The sequence below is a fragment of the Phocoena phocoena genome, chromosome 14 (genome assembly GCF_963924675.1).
Source record: "Phocoena phocoena chromosome 14, mPhoPho1.1, whole genome shotgun sequence".
In the NCBI taxonomy this organism is placed as follows: Eukaryota; Metazoa; Chordata; class Mammalia; order Artiodactyla; family Phocoenidae; genus Phocoena; species Phocoena phocoena.
Genome location: NC_089232.1, coordinates 45,696,963 through 45,711,085, shown reverse-complemented (window position 1 = coordinate 45,711,085; position 14,123 = coordinate 45,696,963). Strand labels below are relative to the sequence as shown.

Sequence of the window (14,123 nt, the reverse complement as noted above, 5' to 3'; positions counted from 1 at the left end):
GCTAAGAATCTAGCCTGCTATGTATTTCATGCAAGTTAAATCAATAATTTCTTGATGAGCATAAAGAGACTGAACACCTCATATGCACATGCTTATTGTCTTTATGCTATGATTTTTACCTCCCAAAGATGGGTCAGATCATCTCAGACTCAGAGGTCACAAAGGAAACCTGTCATTTTTAGTTTTACAAGTAGAAATTACTTTTTAAAAAATCTTTTATTGAGTCACATTTGAAATGCCTGGCCAAAAAAGAGATTCATACCTTAAAAAGTATGAAATAGCTTCTTGATTGCAATGTTATTACTTATAAAGCTGTTTGGCTTATTGACTTAAATACGAGGTTCTGAATTTAGACAAAAGTTTCATTCCTAATTTGCCACAATTCTTCAAATGATCTTGGGAGAGGATATTCTATTTCTTAATTCTTTGTTAAAAAGAGGTAATATACGAACCTACCTCATGGAAGTATTAATAAATGAAAATAGTGTTGTATTAAAAATATAAAAGCACAGTTGAAATAGGTCATAGTGACTTCCAAAAATAGCATTCAATTACCAAAGGAAAAAAAGAAGAGTGTATATTTTATCTTCTGTTATAAAATTTAATAGCAAAAATAAAAGGACAAGAGAGAGAGAAGGAAAGAAGGGAGAGAGTCCTAAAAGGTGAATTTAACAGCAAAATAAAATCCATATCTCATACTTAAGCCTCGGAAATAGAAATGACTGGTTGATCCTGGAAGGTAAGAGTTATTAGATGAGACTGAGCAGAGTTCTAGCTGAGTACCAGCTGTCTTCTCCATGCGTCTCACGACCTCTGTATTTGGGAAACAGCATGGGAGAGGATGCTATAAACTGAACACCTTTCATCCAAGGGACAAAGTACCTTCCAATCTGCAATAACTGTTCTTGAATATAACAATTTATAAAGATAGGTTTTGTATCTTGATGCTCATCTTGTCTAGAAGTTATAGTTCCAAAACTGTATTGAGTTCAAATGCCAACTGTATAATGAAAACATTTTTACATAAAAATGTAAGTTTACAGTAGTTACGCTAGGAATCACAGAGTATATAATAAAATTAGTTTAAGTGTAGAAATATTTAATCTATTTTGCCTTATTGCCCATTTCCAGTTTAAGATTCATGGGAGAGAAATAACACAATTAGTTTGAAAACAGACCATCTTAAGAATTTTTCTACCATGGTAATATATAAACAAAGACCAAAAAATTTTTCTAAATAGTTACTTAGATAGTCTTCATCAGGTTGTTAACAAATCATTCTCAAACAGAAGGAAAGCACAGATCGAAACACCCCCATCTCATCCTTATGCCTTCTTGTACATACAAGAGTCTACATACAACAGTCTAGCCTGCTTCCCACATAACAGCACCCTGATGAGATGACCACCGTTAGTGCCTACTACCCCAGGGAGAGCACCCCTCTACTACAGATGCAGTCCTCCTCACTAGGTTTCTTGGGTAAGATCATTCTGAAATAGAATAATTCATTTTTAGCAAGAAAAAACAGACTTCTGCGGTACGCGGGCCTCTCACTGCTGTGGCCTCTCCCATCGCGGAGCACAGGCTCCGGACGCGCAGGCTCAGCGGCCATGGCTCACGGGCCCAGCCGCCCCGCGGCATGTGGGATCCTCTCGGACCGGGGCACGAACCCGCGTCCCCTGCATCGGCAGGCGGACTCTCAACCACTGCGCCACCAGCGAAGTCCCAAACTTCTTTTTAAAAGAACTATACAGCTACTCAGCTGACACAAAATAATGATGTCTACAATTACAAATGGTAATGATCTTAATACCCTATTCTTAGTTGGCTGTCTTATGAAAAGAAAGTAACTAATGCTTGTGTATTTTTGGTAAAAATAGTTATAGATAATACATTTCTGATTTTCTGCTTTAACAATGTGTTATTTATTCCAGTAAGCCTGCAACCAAAAAAAGTACATTGATCCCAATTCAACGCTTCAAAGAGTCAAAATTTATAATTCAGTTTATAAAAATAATGCCTCAGTAAAGATGATACCTTCACGTTCTTTAAAAATTCCAGCTCATACTTACTTCAAAGAACCATAACATTGACTCAAATGACCTTAATCAGTCCATTCCCTACTTTAATACAGTAGCATGATCATTCCCTGGCATCTGTTTAAAAGTTTCGTACAAAAGATTGGAGCACAGGTCAGGTGTAAAATAATAAACTTCTACATCAACTCTTAAAACGTCAAGAAACTGCAAAGCAAACGAACAGATGCTAATACTTCAGACAAAAGGGAGTCATTAGTGTCAACTGTCTAGGTCTTTAAGTTTTGATGTACCTCTGGTCTCACAGAATTAAAAAAAATCAATTAGTATCAGAAACAAAAACATTTACGTAAGATTCTCTAGCCTCCATGACTCTAAACAGAGGGGACTGGAATCTGCTTGGCTGAAGTGCTATCATACTCTTGCATTAAATCATTAGTGGTGTGATAATGCATGGCAATATATGAACTGGCAAATCCAAAAGAATTTACTGGCTGTAAGTTATGTGGGATGCTCTCTTCCTGGGACGGGCTGCTGTTATAGATACTGTAGTACGGCTCAATCCGAGTGTTGATGGGGGTTGAGCTGCTCTGACCATAGTGTTGATGTCCAGCAGACATCTTGGGACTGACCACACTTTCCTTCGAATGACTTGGGCCACAGGCCTGGTCCACAAATTTCTTCTGGGGCTTTGGAGACAACATGTAGGCAGAGTTTGTTTCATGATGGGAGGATTTGTTTCTGTTGACTTCGAGGTTTCCCTTTCCCATGGCTCGAAGTCGAGTCTTCTGTTTGCAGCAGAAAAAACCCAGGCCTATGTACTGCAGACACCACAGTACTTTCCTTCTCAGCCCTGCACTGTTCCGAGAATATATAAAAGGGTTTAATCCTGACTTGAAAAATACAAGCGTAAAACCAAACAGTTCAAACTGGTAAAGGATGAAGCTCCCATTGCTGGACAGAACCACCTGCACCAAGGAGATTCCCAGCGGAAGGCAGCACACCAGGACCGACAGCACAATGATCACACAGGTGACCACCGCCTTGGAATCCTTAGCCGTGGAGAGATTGACAGCCGACACCAGCTGGAGCCGGCTGGCCGCGGGGGTTGGCAGCTGGTTGGGACTCTTGGTGTATCCGTGGGTCTGAACGTGCTGCAGTTTATTGTAATTCTGGTTCCTGTAAAGAGCTGGCATGGTACACTGGATAGGATCTCCACCTCCCTTCACAGGGGCCCCCATGAAAGGCTGTGGTCTGGAAGCATCAACTGTGATCACAGGGGGGCACTTTCTGACTTGAGCATTTTTCCGCAGGGTCTGAGCAATCATGATGTAAGACACAGAGACCACAGCAACACAAAAGGTGAAATCGACCACATAGAGAGACAGGATGGCTTTCCCTTCTCGGGCAATCAGACTGGACATGGGAAGGCAGAGGTGGGACTTGCTGGTTTTCAGGGTGGCCAAGGTGGCGAGGGTGAAACTGGTGGCCCAGAGGAGCAGAGTGAGGAGCAAGGTGCAGAGAAAGGAGGCCGTGCGGTTCGGCTGCTTCCCCAACACCATGCGGAGCCGGTGCAGGGCAATCACCGCCACTGTCTTGAGGGACATGATGATGAAGCCGGAGCTGGTGAGGTGGAAGGTGAAGCAGAAAGCATCTGGTATGCCGCTGGCTGAACTGAAGAACAACACGAAGGTGAACATGGGGGCCGTCACGCCACAAATGAAAAGGTCACAGAAGGACAGGTTCAGGACCATGAAATCAAAGTTGGTTCTGAATTTCCTGAAGGCCGGATCAAAGAAGGACAAGAAGACAATGAAGTTGCCGTAAGAGCCCAGGCAGAAGATGATTGCGAGCAGAAAGGTACAGCTCACCAAGGTGGCCGTGTGGATGAGGTCCTGGAGGTCTTCCTGGACAGCAGTGCTGTTTTCTCCCTGGGAGTGAGGCACATGTAGCAGGGTAGTGTTGGGAGCATCCTGAGGGAGGTCTGTTGAGTTCATCTTCAGAGAGAGATGACTTCCTTCTGTGTGAAGGGAGTCAGGGCCTCAACTCACAGATGAGCGATATTTGACAAAAGAGGCCCAAGGCAGAAAAGCCTGTGCACAAAAATGCATACCCAGAAACAGAAAGGAATTAATGGAGAAAGAAGAGTGACCTCATGATCTTTTACAAAAGCACTAGACTTTTTCAGCTCTGACCCAGTGCCTAGAAAGCATTTCTCCTTGCAAAGCCCCACACAGGAAAGACACAAAGACCTCAAAATACATTCATCCAGCTGATTTCAGGTTTTATGACACAGTGGTTTTCAAACTAGGTTAAGCATCATCTGGAGAGTGGGTTAAACAAAAAACAAGATTCCTGGGCCTCACCCCTTGAGACTGTGATTGAAGGATGGGTGTGCAGATGTTACTTTCGGAAACTCTGCAGTGCCAGACACTGTGAAGACACGAGAACATGATCTCTCCACGAAAGAGATCACAATCTAGTTGGAGGAGATCAACCTATGAAATTGCAGCCAAATGCGGCAAATCAGCTGATGGCAGCACACTGTGGGAGGAAAAGAAGGGGGACATAATCCAGCCCCGGGTGAAGGCTGAGAGAGGGTAAAGCAGCTCTCGATAAGGAGGAGCTAGTTGGGTGGAAGGCGAGGGGCAGGGAGTGGGGGACAGACAGCCTGGGAGAAGGGGAGTAGGTCTTTGCAGCAGAAGGACTGAGGCAAGAAACAGCACGTGCTGTGCTTGATGCATAAGCGAGAGGCTACTTTTGGAGTGTATACTGTGGCCTTTTACATAACCCCCACACGTCACTAACAAATCCGACTCCTCTTCCTAGGAAGAATCCTTTATTTTCCGTTATTTATATTTTCTTCTCCCTATTTGTGACTTTTTGGCCAACTCCGCACTCTCCTTTGGAAAAGAACTTTGTGTACGACTATATTTGAGAGGGAAAAAATGGAAGTAATGAAGGGTGTCAGAATCATATGAGATTTACAAGGGGCGAAGCACCACTTTGCAAACTCTATATAAATGTGAGTTATCATTATTCCAGCAGGAATATCCTCGTGGAGAAGCAGGAGGCATGCACCCATTCATGCATGCATTCACCCAGTTTATATCTACCGTGTGCATACTCTCCTCCAGCTTTACGCTAGGTACCGTGGGTACAAAGATGAATAAGACACAGCCTCTACTTTTAAAGAAAAACTTCTTTCTCTTCTTGGTCCTTTACTTTCTTAACATTTTTTTTTTTCCATTTTGCAATGAGATTTAAAATACACTCACATAATGTTCTGTTGTCCCAAATCCCAAAGCCCTGTGTGGCCTGGTGCCCATCCCGCTCCCAAAGATGCTTCCAGTGGTACAGCTTAAGTTGTTCCTTGGAGACTGGTGCAATGCTCTTGGCAACCAAAAATAACTTGCTTTAACCCAGTATTTTAGGCATAACCAGTGGTACTGGGGAGGTCCATGGGTGATGTTCAGAGTATTTAACCACCAGCTCAAGCTGAGTCCCAGAGGCCTCCAGCTGTCCTAGGATTAACACTTTAGTTGCTGAATCATGGGGTACAGAGGAAGGGGCCTGGTTAGTGAGGTATTACTGGTGCCTCCAAGCAGGAGCTATGGACCACCCAATACAGAAGTCACCCAGCATTCAATAATAGGTACAGCTGTGCCGGTGAGTATCAGACAAATTTCAGTCCTGGGGAGATCCATAAAACTAACTGGTGTCCTTCATGAAGGAAGAAGAAAACCTCTTCTACATTCTAATGGTCAAAAGTGCAGATCATAACAATATAATGAATTTCTCCACTGATAAGTAGGACCAACTTTTCTGTACTTTCCTGATATAAAAGAGATAGAAAAAATAATCCTGACCTTTTGTTTCTTGATGATTAGAATTTAAAAATAATAATGGATAGCTTATTATTTTCACTTAAAAGAGTATGTGCCTGTTTCTGAACCCTTTTTGATACCTGTGTAGTGAAAAAAAAAACCTTTTACTGTTAATTTTTTAATTGTTAATTGGAGGATTGGGGTTAACTGATGGAAAAAAGAAGTAGAAGAGAAAATCCAATTTGTGGAAGCAAGAAGAGCAGAAAGGTGATACTACTGTTTATAGCAAATTCCCCTGACCCCGAAAGAGAGAAGCAGAAATTTGGCTTGGGGAAATTAGAATGATGAAGAGTCTGGAATTAGGATGCTAAGAAAAATATCGAGTAAGTGGGTAATAAAAATGAAGCGGATGATGGAAGTTATGAAGACCCCAGGCTGGAAGGAATTTGGAAAGGGGAAAATGGAATGATGAGGCACCAACATTAGTCAAAGATAAGAGGCAGAAGGAAAAAAAAAGGATTTGGAGGAGTTGAGGGGCAACTTTCACTTTCTCTCCAATTACAATTGCTTCAATAAACTTAAATTTTTTCAATACATTAAAAAATAAAGTAGAATTCTCGGTCAGGAATATAATGATCAGTCTTATCATTAGTATGTTCACTTTACTAAGTGCTTGTGATGTGCCAGGCACTGCTCTCAGTGCTCCACACTATTAATATATTGAATCGTCAAAACCACCCTGAGATAGTATAACTTACCTCTATTTTACAGATGAGGAAACTGAGTCAGAGAGAGAGAGAGAGAGCACCTATCTTAAAGGGGTACAGTATGGATTTGAACCTAAGCAGTTGCTCTCTAAAGGCAGCACTCCACCACCAAGCTAAACAGAATAGCAAAGCAATCAAGGCAGGGAGTCCCAGGTCAGAAGACAGTTACAGCAGCTATAATTTACTGGGTGGTTATTATATGCCAGGCACTTCTACTAGAAGCTTTACATAGGTTATCAAACTTTATTTCATTCTCATTATAATCCTATGAAGTAGGTATTGCAATCCCTTCCCAACTCAAAGTTCCTGGAGCCCAAAATTTGAATACACACACACACACACACACACACACATATATACTTCCATGTACCTTTTTGGCAAGGTTGAAAAATTATGGTTCTGGTATAAAGTAACTATAAATCATTCTGATTTGAGATAATTAGAAAAAAAAAGGAAGGAATCAGAGGCTGGGAAGAGAAAAGGGAGAAAAAGCAGAAGACAGAAGTAAAGGTTTGGGCAGAGAAACTTTAGAAGCAGTAAGGAAATGGAGGGAAAGTAAACCCAGGCCTTAGGTACTAACTTCTGAGACTTTAAGAAAGAGGAGGCTGAGATGACAATTTGGGGAAAAGCTATGATAGAAGAACTATAAAACTCACTTATTTGGGGGAGGGAGGCGGTAAATGAATACCTATCTGCTACTTACTCCTAAATATTAAATAAAGGTTACCAACATTCTTTTCAATGCAAGCGTACAAGTTACTCTTTATCTCTGGGACCATAAACAAGTTCTGGAAGAAGATGTAATTAATAAAATCAGAGAAATTTTAAGTTGGAACACCAGTCTTAAGAAGAAAACATATTAAGCACAATAAGAAGGAATGAATTCATATCATATGCATCTTATTACAACTAAGAAGGAGAGAGCCTAAAGTAAGCAAGAAATAAGTGAAAATTGTTCAGCAATTTCTCATTAGGATGTGTGTGAAGAGCCTCTTGATAATCTAGTGTGCTGTCTTAATATTTTAGTACATATTAAAACATTTTATATGAGCTTTTACAAGTCAACTCATGACCTGGATTCTTCCAACTCTTGTTTTCTCATTATATCCTCAGTTCCTCGAGGGCAGGCATTCTCAGTCTAACCAACCCTCACAAGAAAACAAGGTTCTGTACTATTAATATTATTATTCCCACTGTATTTGTATTGATCAGGAAAACATCAGGGAAGTTAGATGACTTGTCCAAGGTCACTAAGATTCAAGCCAGATTTATCTGATTTCAGAGGCCATGCTCTTTCTCCCCAGTGGAACTACCTTTCGAAGCCCAGAGCAGCTGATAGGGTCGGGTCTGTCAGTGGATGAGGGAGAGGGGAGGCTGTGGAGCACCTCCAGTGTGAGGCTGTTGTGGGAGACTTCTGGGAGGGCACAGCGACCCAGACCAGGGACTTGAGATGGGTAGGGGCTCCCCTGGCTGGGGAAGGTAATGGTAAGGAGGGCCTAGGTCGGTCCAGGGAAGCTTGTAAAAGATGCAGCAGAGGGTTGGTGAGGTGGGGAGGGCTCAGGCAGGGCATGGGCGGCGGGGGAGGGGTTCCACGGGCCCCGCGGAGCCGGGGAACCGACAGGGCAGGCGCGAGATGGTTTCCCCTTAGGCCGCGCCAGGAGCGCCGGTGCACGGCGGCCGGGCCTGGACCTGTGCGGCCGCCTCCTCGCTCACCCGGCGGCTTCTCAGGGCCCGGCCCTCCCGGTCCCCGCGGGGTCGTCCTCCTCCAGGGGCCCGTGGTCTCTCACCTGCCTGGTGGCCGCAGCGCCGCCCCTCCTCCATATCGCAGCTCGGACCCCAGCTCCGCCCGCCGCCCGGGAGGATGCAGGGCTAGAGACATCATCGCCATCGCCGCCGCCTCCGCGCATCCCGGGAGCCGCGGCAAGCGGAGGCGCAGTCACGGAGACGCCGAGGGCGCCGCCCCCCACCCCCACGCCGGACACTCCGGCTCGGCGCCCCGCCTGCCCCCGCGCCCTCGACGACTCGCGGGCCTCCCGTTGCCCCGGGGCCCGACCGCTCCCGCCGCCCCGACCTCCGTCCTCCGCGCCGCGCGAGGTCTCAGGAGCGCCGTTTTGCCGCTCGGGCAGTGGCGGCTCCCCGAGGCTGTTACGAGCTGACATACCGAGGAAGAGGGGGAGCGGACTGGGTGGAGAGGAGGGCAAAGGTGGGGGCACCGACGGACAGAGCGCGACCCATGGGGACCTTGACCCTTAGAGGGTGGAGACCGTGGACAGCGAGGCGTGGCCTGGCTTCACGTCGGTCTTGGCGGGATCTGGGGGCTTCCCAGGCTTCTGGTCGGCCCGCCACCCACCTCTCCCCATTCCTGGCGCTTCCTAGTCCGCCTTCCTAGCTCCTCTCTACGCTGTAGCTAATACTTTTTCTCCTAGATTAAACTGGCGTTGTCGTCCAGTTTGGTACTTTGAGACACAGAATCTGTAAATCAAGTCATTGCAACAGACTTTAAATCAAACCAACTATAAGGTAATTTTTTCTCCTCTCAGCTCTCTGAAAGTATTAATAAATTTATTGAGGGAACTCAGCAAAGGGCATAACTACTAGGAAACAAATGCAAAGAGCACAGAAACTACCCATGCAAATGAAATAACCAAGCCAAGAAATCATCGACGTTACTCAATGCTGTGTTCAATGTAAATCAACTTGAAAAGCAATGGTGCAATGTATGCCGCTAATTTTAGCAAGCAAGGACACAAACCAAAAAATTTACCAGCCTCTCATTCTAAAGTGCACAGTATGTCCAAAATAATGAACTCATAAAAGCGGGTTTTAGTCTCAAGAGTTATCAAGTAGCATTCCCAAGTATGTTTGTTACTCTGGGGACAAAAGAAAGCCAGTTAAACTCTTTACTACTTCAGTGTCAACCTGGGTAACTAGGATCTTACTACTTTTCTGACCTTCTCAGAGGGTACCACTTGGAAACAAAGAGTGCTATTTGAGTGTTCTTTCCTTCACCGAGTGCCAGAAAACCAGAAAGTTCCATTCAAGTGAAGTACTTAGGACACTGCTATTGAAACACCTATTTTGGCCGATAGTTCCATCTTCTAAAACAGAACAGTTCAGCACCAACAAGTACCAAATAATTGGATTTACGCATATATTTTTCCCAGCCACCCCCACCACTCTGCTTTCATCAAGAGAAAATCAAGAGGGCTGGATAATTTATGAGGTAGATACCCAGTCCAGGTGTTGACTATGCTATCAGAATTTAGAAATAACTTCAAAAAAAAATTTCACAAGTTGTAAAGGATTCTAGAGAGCTAGAAGAGGAAATCTGGAACCATCCAAGTTCCAGAACTAGTAAGCACGATCAACAAGACGAAAGCTACTATGATCACGTCTACAAAAAGTACCAGCAGTGTGTCAAATTGGAAAGAACACTGGTTTAGTAGTCACAAAATGGCAATCTACAAATAAACAAGCAGGGCTGACTTGAAGTATGTTAAGATATGAATAGGCTGTCAATTGGCAGGGAAACCAACGTTCTAATACACACTATCATTGACAATGCAAATTGACACATGCACTTTGAGGAAAGAACATGACAGCCAGTAAAATGCTTAGATTCATGACCTAAAAATCTCACTCCTTGGAATTTATCCTAAGGAAATACCTGAATAAAAGAAACAAGTTTTAAGTATGAAGGGATGAAAATGTTCACTGCAGTGTGATCTATAGTAGAGAAAACTGAAAACCTTGATGTTCAACAATGAGGGAATACCCAAAACAGTGACAGTAACAAGACAAATGGCCCTTGGCCGCAAAAACAACTACAAAGTCTGTAGAAAGTTTTTTTCCAGTAAGACAAAATTCCTCACTGGTTTTCTCTGGCCCCATTACTAATCATTAGCATTAAGAAAACAGGTAGGTAAAATTTCCTCCCAAATTTTGAAACACAATTTGCAAATTCTTTTTTAAAGGATTCATTCAGAAACTAAAGATTATTTATTGGCTCATACAACATTGAAGATACAGGCTTTCTCCTCCCCTTACTTCCTACCACTCCCCCCCTCCACCCATCCCCACCTGAAACCTGCCTTAGCTCAGTCTTCCAGGCCCAATCAGCAGTGACTTCTAAACACTGGTCTGCCTACACACACCACCCCCCAAACCCATAACACTTGCGTTCCCTTAACACTGTTCCTGCTAGCGTTCTCCATTCTTTTGAATGCAACATCCATTTAAGAATTTAGACAATAGTGGCCATTCATCCCTTTTCTCTCCCTCCTCCTTTTCATTCTTGAGGCCCCCGATAGAAAATTTAGGAATTAAATAATTCACAATATAACCACTTAGGGTATCAAAGTAATAAGCAACTTCTAAGCCTGGTATCAGAATCACATTGGGCATGTGATTAAGGTGCCCCACTTTTAGGCCTAGAGTGGGCCTTAGGAGTCGTCACCAGTGGTTCTCAATCCTGGCTGCACAACTGAGGCATTTACGGAGCTTTTAAAAGACTTTTAAAGCTTTTAAAAGACGTTGATGCCTGAGTCCCAACCACAGAAATTCTGACTGAGGAACACAGTGGGTGCCCAGTATCTTATATTTTTTAAATTCCCCACTTTAGGAACCTTGCCTATGGCAGTGTATGTTCATACAGCTTGGCTATGAAAAATTGAAGTGGTCAACACAACATGAAACCTCACTGCTCAAACTGTGGTTTCAGGACCAGGCATCAATATCATGAGCTGGGGGCATGAACTAAAATTCACATTCTAGGCCCATCAATTTGAGAATCAATCATTTAGACCAGTGTTGTCCAACAGAACTTTCTGTGATGATGAAAACATTCACCTGCCTATTTAACAGGGTAACCACTAGCCAAAAGTAGCTAATGAGAACTTGAAATGTGGCTATTGAGACTGAGGAATTTTTTATTTAATTTAAATGTAAATAGTCACACATGGCTATGACCTATTGTGCTGGACAGGTCTGATCTAGATAATTCACTCTGGTCGGAGGGCATGAATTTACGGACCCAGATCTATGAATGCAAAAGGAATCCATGAGGGTCACTGGCTACAGAACTGTCTTCTCCTTGTAATGAAGACAAAAGCCAGGTGTTAAAAACAATCCATTTATTGGGTTTTAAACTAGTTACACAATTGAAATAATCAGTTTGGCACTACACTATACAGGGATTACGCCTGTGTATGCTGACACTTAAATACTGTACCAGGACCTCTGCTGTGCTTAGGTCTGTATCGAGTCATTCAGCAAGTAGATACTAAAAAATATACCGTAGTGTTCCTTTAAGGAAGACTGTACAGGGCGGGCTGCAAGATGACATTCACCAACTTGTGAATTACTTGAACCTAGAAGATACCTTGAGTTCTATAAACTGGTCATAGGCAAACATGTGGTGTTCGCATTTAGAGATGCGCACAAAAAGTTACATAAAAGTTCAGACATTCTAACGATAAATAAACTCAAAAAACCCACACCTCAGCTTTTGTAACATGAAAAGATAAAGAAAATAATTTAAAAACACAAAAAAATGGCATTCAATTGGTACAAAAGCCAAAAAAATCACTATAATAAAGAGCTATATGTGTATCTTTACAAATTAATTACACAATGGTGTTGTGTAAGAGGTTGCATCTGTACAAAGTCTTGCCAATGCTATCTCTACAGTTTATACAGTGTTTTACATCTATGTAACACTTATTAAACAAGTCAAATAAATATTAAGACTTATTAGTCTCAACGATTCTGCAGGCAAAAAAAAAAAGAAAAAAAGGAAAAGGAAAAAAATTAAAAAGAGAAAAAAAATTACAGAATTTCCACAAACACAGCAGACTTCCATTAGTCAAGTGTAACAGTTTTCAAAGAGGGTCAAACAATATTTGCAAAGAATACAGGTAAAAATCAACCAGTCAGGGTTTTTATTGTTGTTGCTGTTTATTTGCAAAATCACACATTGTATACATATATATCAATCAAAAATTTATTCACCAAACCCCTAGTTTTTCAGCAACTGCTCTTCTATTCAGCACCAAAAACTCCAGTCTGTGGGAAACATGTGGACACAGACTTCACTTCTGTGTCTTGGTCAAGCAATCCATCAGGTCCTTGGCTGGGTTCAAGACTTGCCCTCTTTTCCTTCCCTCTTCATGGCTCTCCAGACCCAAGGCTCTCAAGGCTTCAGATTTATGGCCCACAGGCCTACTACCATCTAAACCCACGGCCATTTGGAAAGAATTCAAAATAATTTGAGATGAAGGAAATGACAGGATCTGTTATTACAGATGGGCCTTCTCCATTCCAAGTAAACTGTTTCGTAATGAGTTCCTAGACTCTGTCTGGTCTTGGATGCCATGATCATACTGGGTAATTATCTCTAGTCTGAGACATTATAGCTTTGTCTGATGCCTCAAAGAAAAAGTGATTAATATTCCAGAAATACTTCTGGACAAGTTAGGAAATCAAATGGCAGCTGAGAACCTGTGGAACGCAGACTAATGAGACCAAACACAGAAACCACCAAAATGATGAGAGCTCAACAGTGGCAGGGTTTTAAAACCTGCAGAAAGCCACCACAGATGGTACCTGAGGATCTGGAATTTTTGATGAAAAGAGCTCGAAGTGAGGACTACTCATCTGTATCAAGGAGGAAAAAAATTTCAGTTAGACAACAGGACATCCAACTCTAAGAGCCCAGTAAATGAAATCTTCATTCATCCTATCTCAGTAGAAAGGTTTCTGGGTCCTCCCTCTTTAATACAGAATGGATGATAAATACTTAAGAATCCAGATGAAATGTTTTCACAACTGTAGAACCTAGAATCCCTACGACAACCCAAAATGGCCAGGCCCCACTCAGGAGGCAATTAAGAGTAAGATCTCTTTTCTTTTATCTAACCATAAGCCCACTCATGTATAAAGGCCCAAAAGCAGTCACATCAATTCTCTGCTTAATACCTAAAGCAGAGAAGAAAGGATAAAATGCTCTGGGAACTTAACTTCCACTGGCCATAGTAAAAGTCATGAAAGAAAAAACTTAGAAATACCCGCTTCTCAGTTATCAAACCAATGACATTTGAGGATGTCAGACTTCTTTAAACTTTGCTGCCTCACCTTTCTATGCATAATAGCAGGGTGACACGAGGAGATCGGTGAGAACAAGCAGCTGGTCATCAGTGAATTGCTGTTTGTGTTCTTGCCAGTTGTCATGGTGCGTCCTTCGGAAATTGGATAAGGTCTTTTTTACAGTCATCTGTAGAGTAGGCAACCCACATACATTTTATTTTAACCTCTCCAGGGTTATACTTAGGATACCTTTAGCTAAATAACAATCCTTCTAGACTTCAGATCTTACACTTCACCAAGAGCTACAAAACCAATAAACCAATCTTACGTCAAAAAGCCACCAAGCTTACTTCTTTAGAATTAGTACCAGCTGCAATTTAGGACAAGCGACCAGAACTCGCACCACATTA

General features: G+C 42.7%; 3 protein-coding genes across 3 annotated transcripts in view; all 3 read right to left on the bottom strand.

Annotated features, from left to right (window-relative positions):
- The window catches only part of ASB3 (ankyrin repeat and SOCS box containing 3), a 137,486-nt gene extending 128,968 nt beyond the window's left edge, over window positions 1–8,518 (bottom strand). The window contains exon 1 of the mRNA XM_065891708.1: window positions 8,418–8,518. Coding sequence (XP_065747780.1) covers window positions 8,418–8,518 — 101 coding nt within the window. The remainder of the gene's footprint in view (window positions 1–8,417) is intronic.
- On the bottom strand, window positions 2,195–8,618 carry GPR75 (G protein-coupled receptor 75). Its single transcript, XM_065891711.1, has 2 exons — window positions 8,418–8,618; window positions 2,195–4,129 (listed from the first exon to the last, which is right to left on the bottom strand). The coding sequence occupies exon 2, from the start codon at window positions 4,031–4,033 to the stop codon at window positions 2,411–2,413; it is 1,623 nt and encodes a 540-aa protein (XP_065747783.1). The 5' UTR covers window positions 4,034–4,129; window positions 8,418–8,618; the 3' UTR covers window positions 2,195–2,410.
- Window positions 8,619–11,745: 3,127 nt separating this feature from the next.
- PSME4 (proteasome activator subunit 4) overlaps window positions 11,746–14,123 on the bottom strand; it is a 101,747-nt gene continuing 99,369 nt past the window's right edge. Inside the window, exons 46-47 of the mRNA XM_065891554.1 lie at window positions 13,762–13,900; window positions 11,746–13,284 (exon numbers count right to left, since the gene is read on the bottom strand). Coding sequence (XP_065747626.1) covers window positions 13,766–13,900 — 135 coding nt within the window. The 3' untranslated portion in view covers window positions 11,746–13,284; window positions 13,762–13,765. The remainder of the gene's footprint in view (window positions 13,285–13,761; window positions 13,901–14,123) is intronic.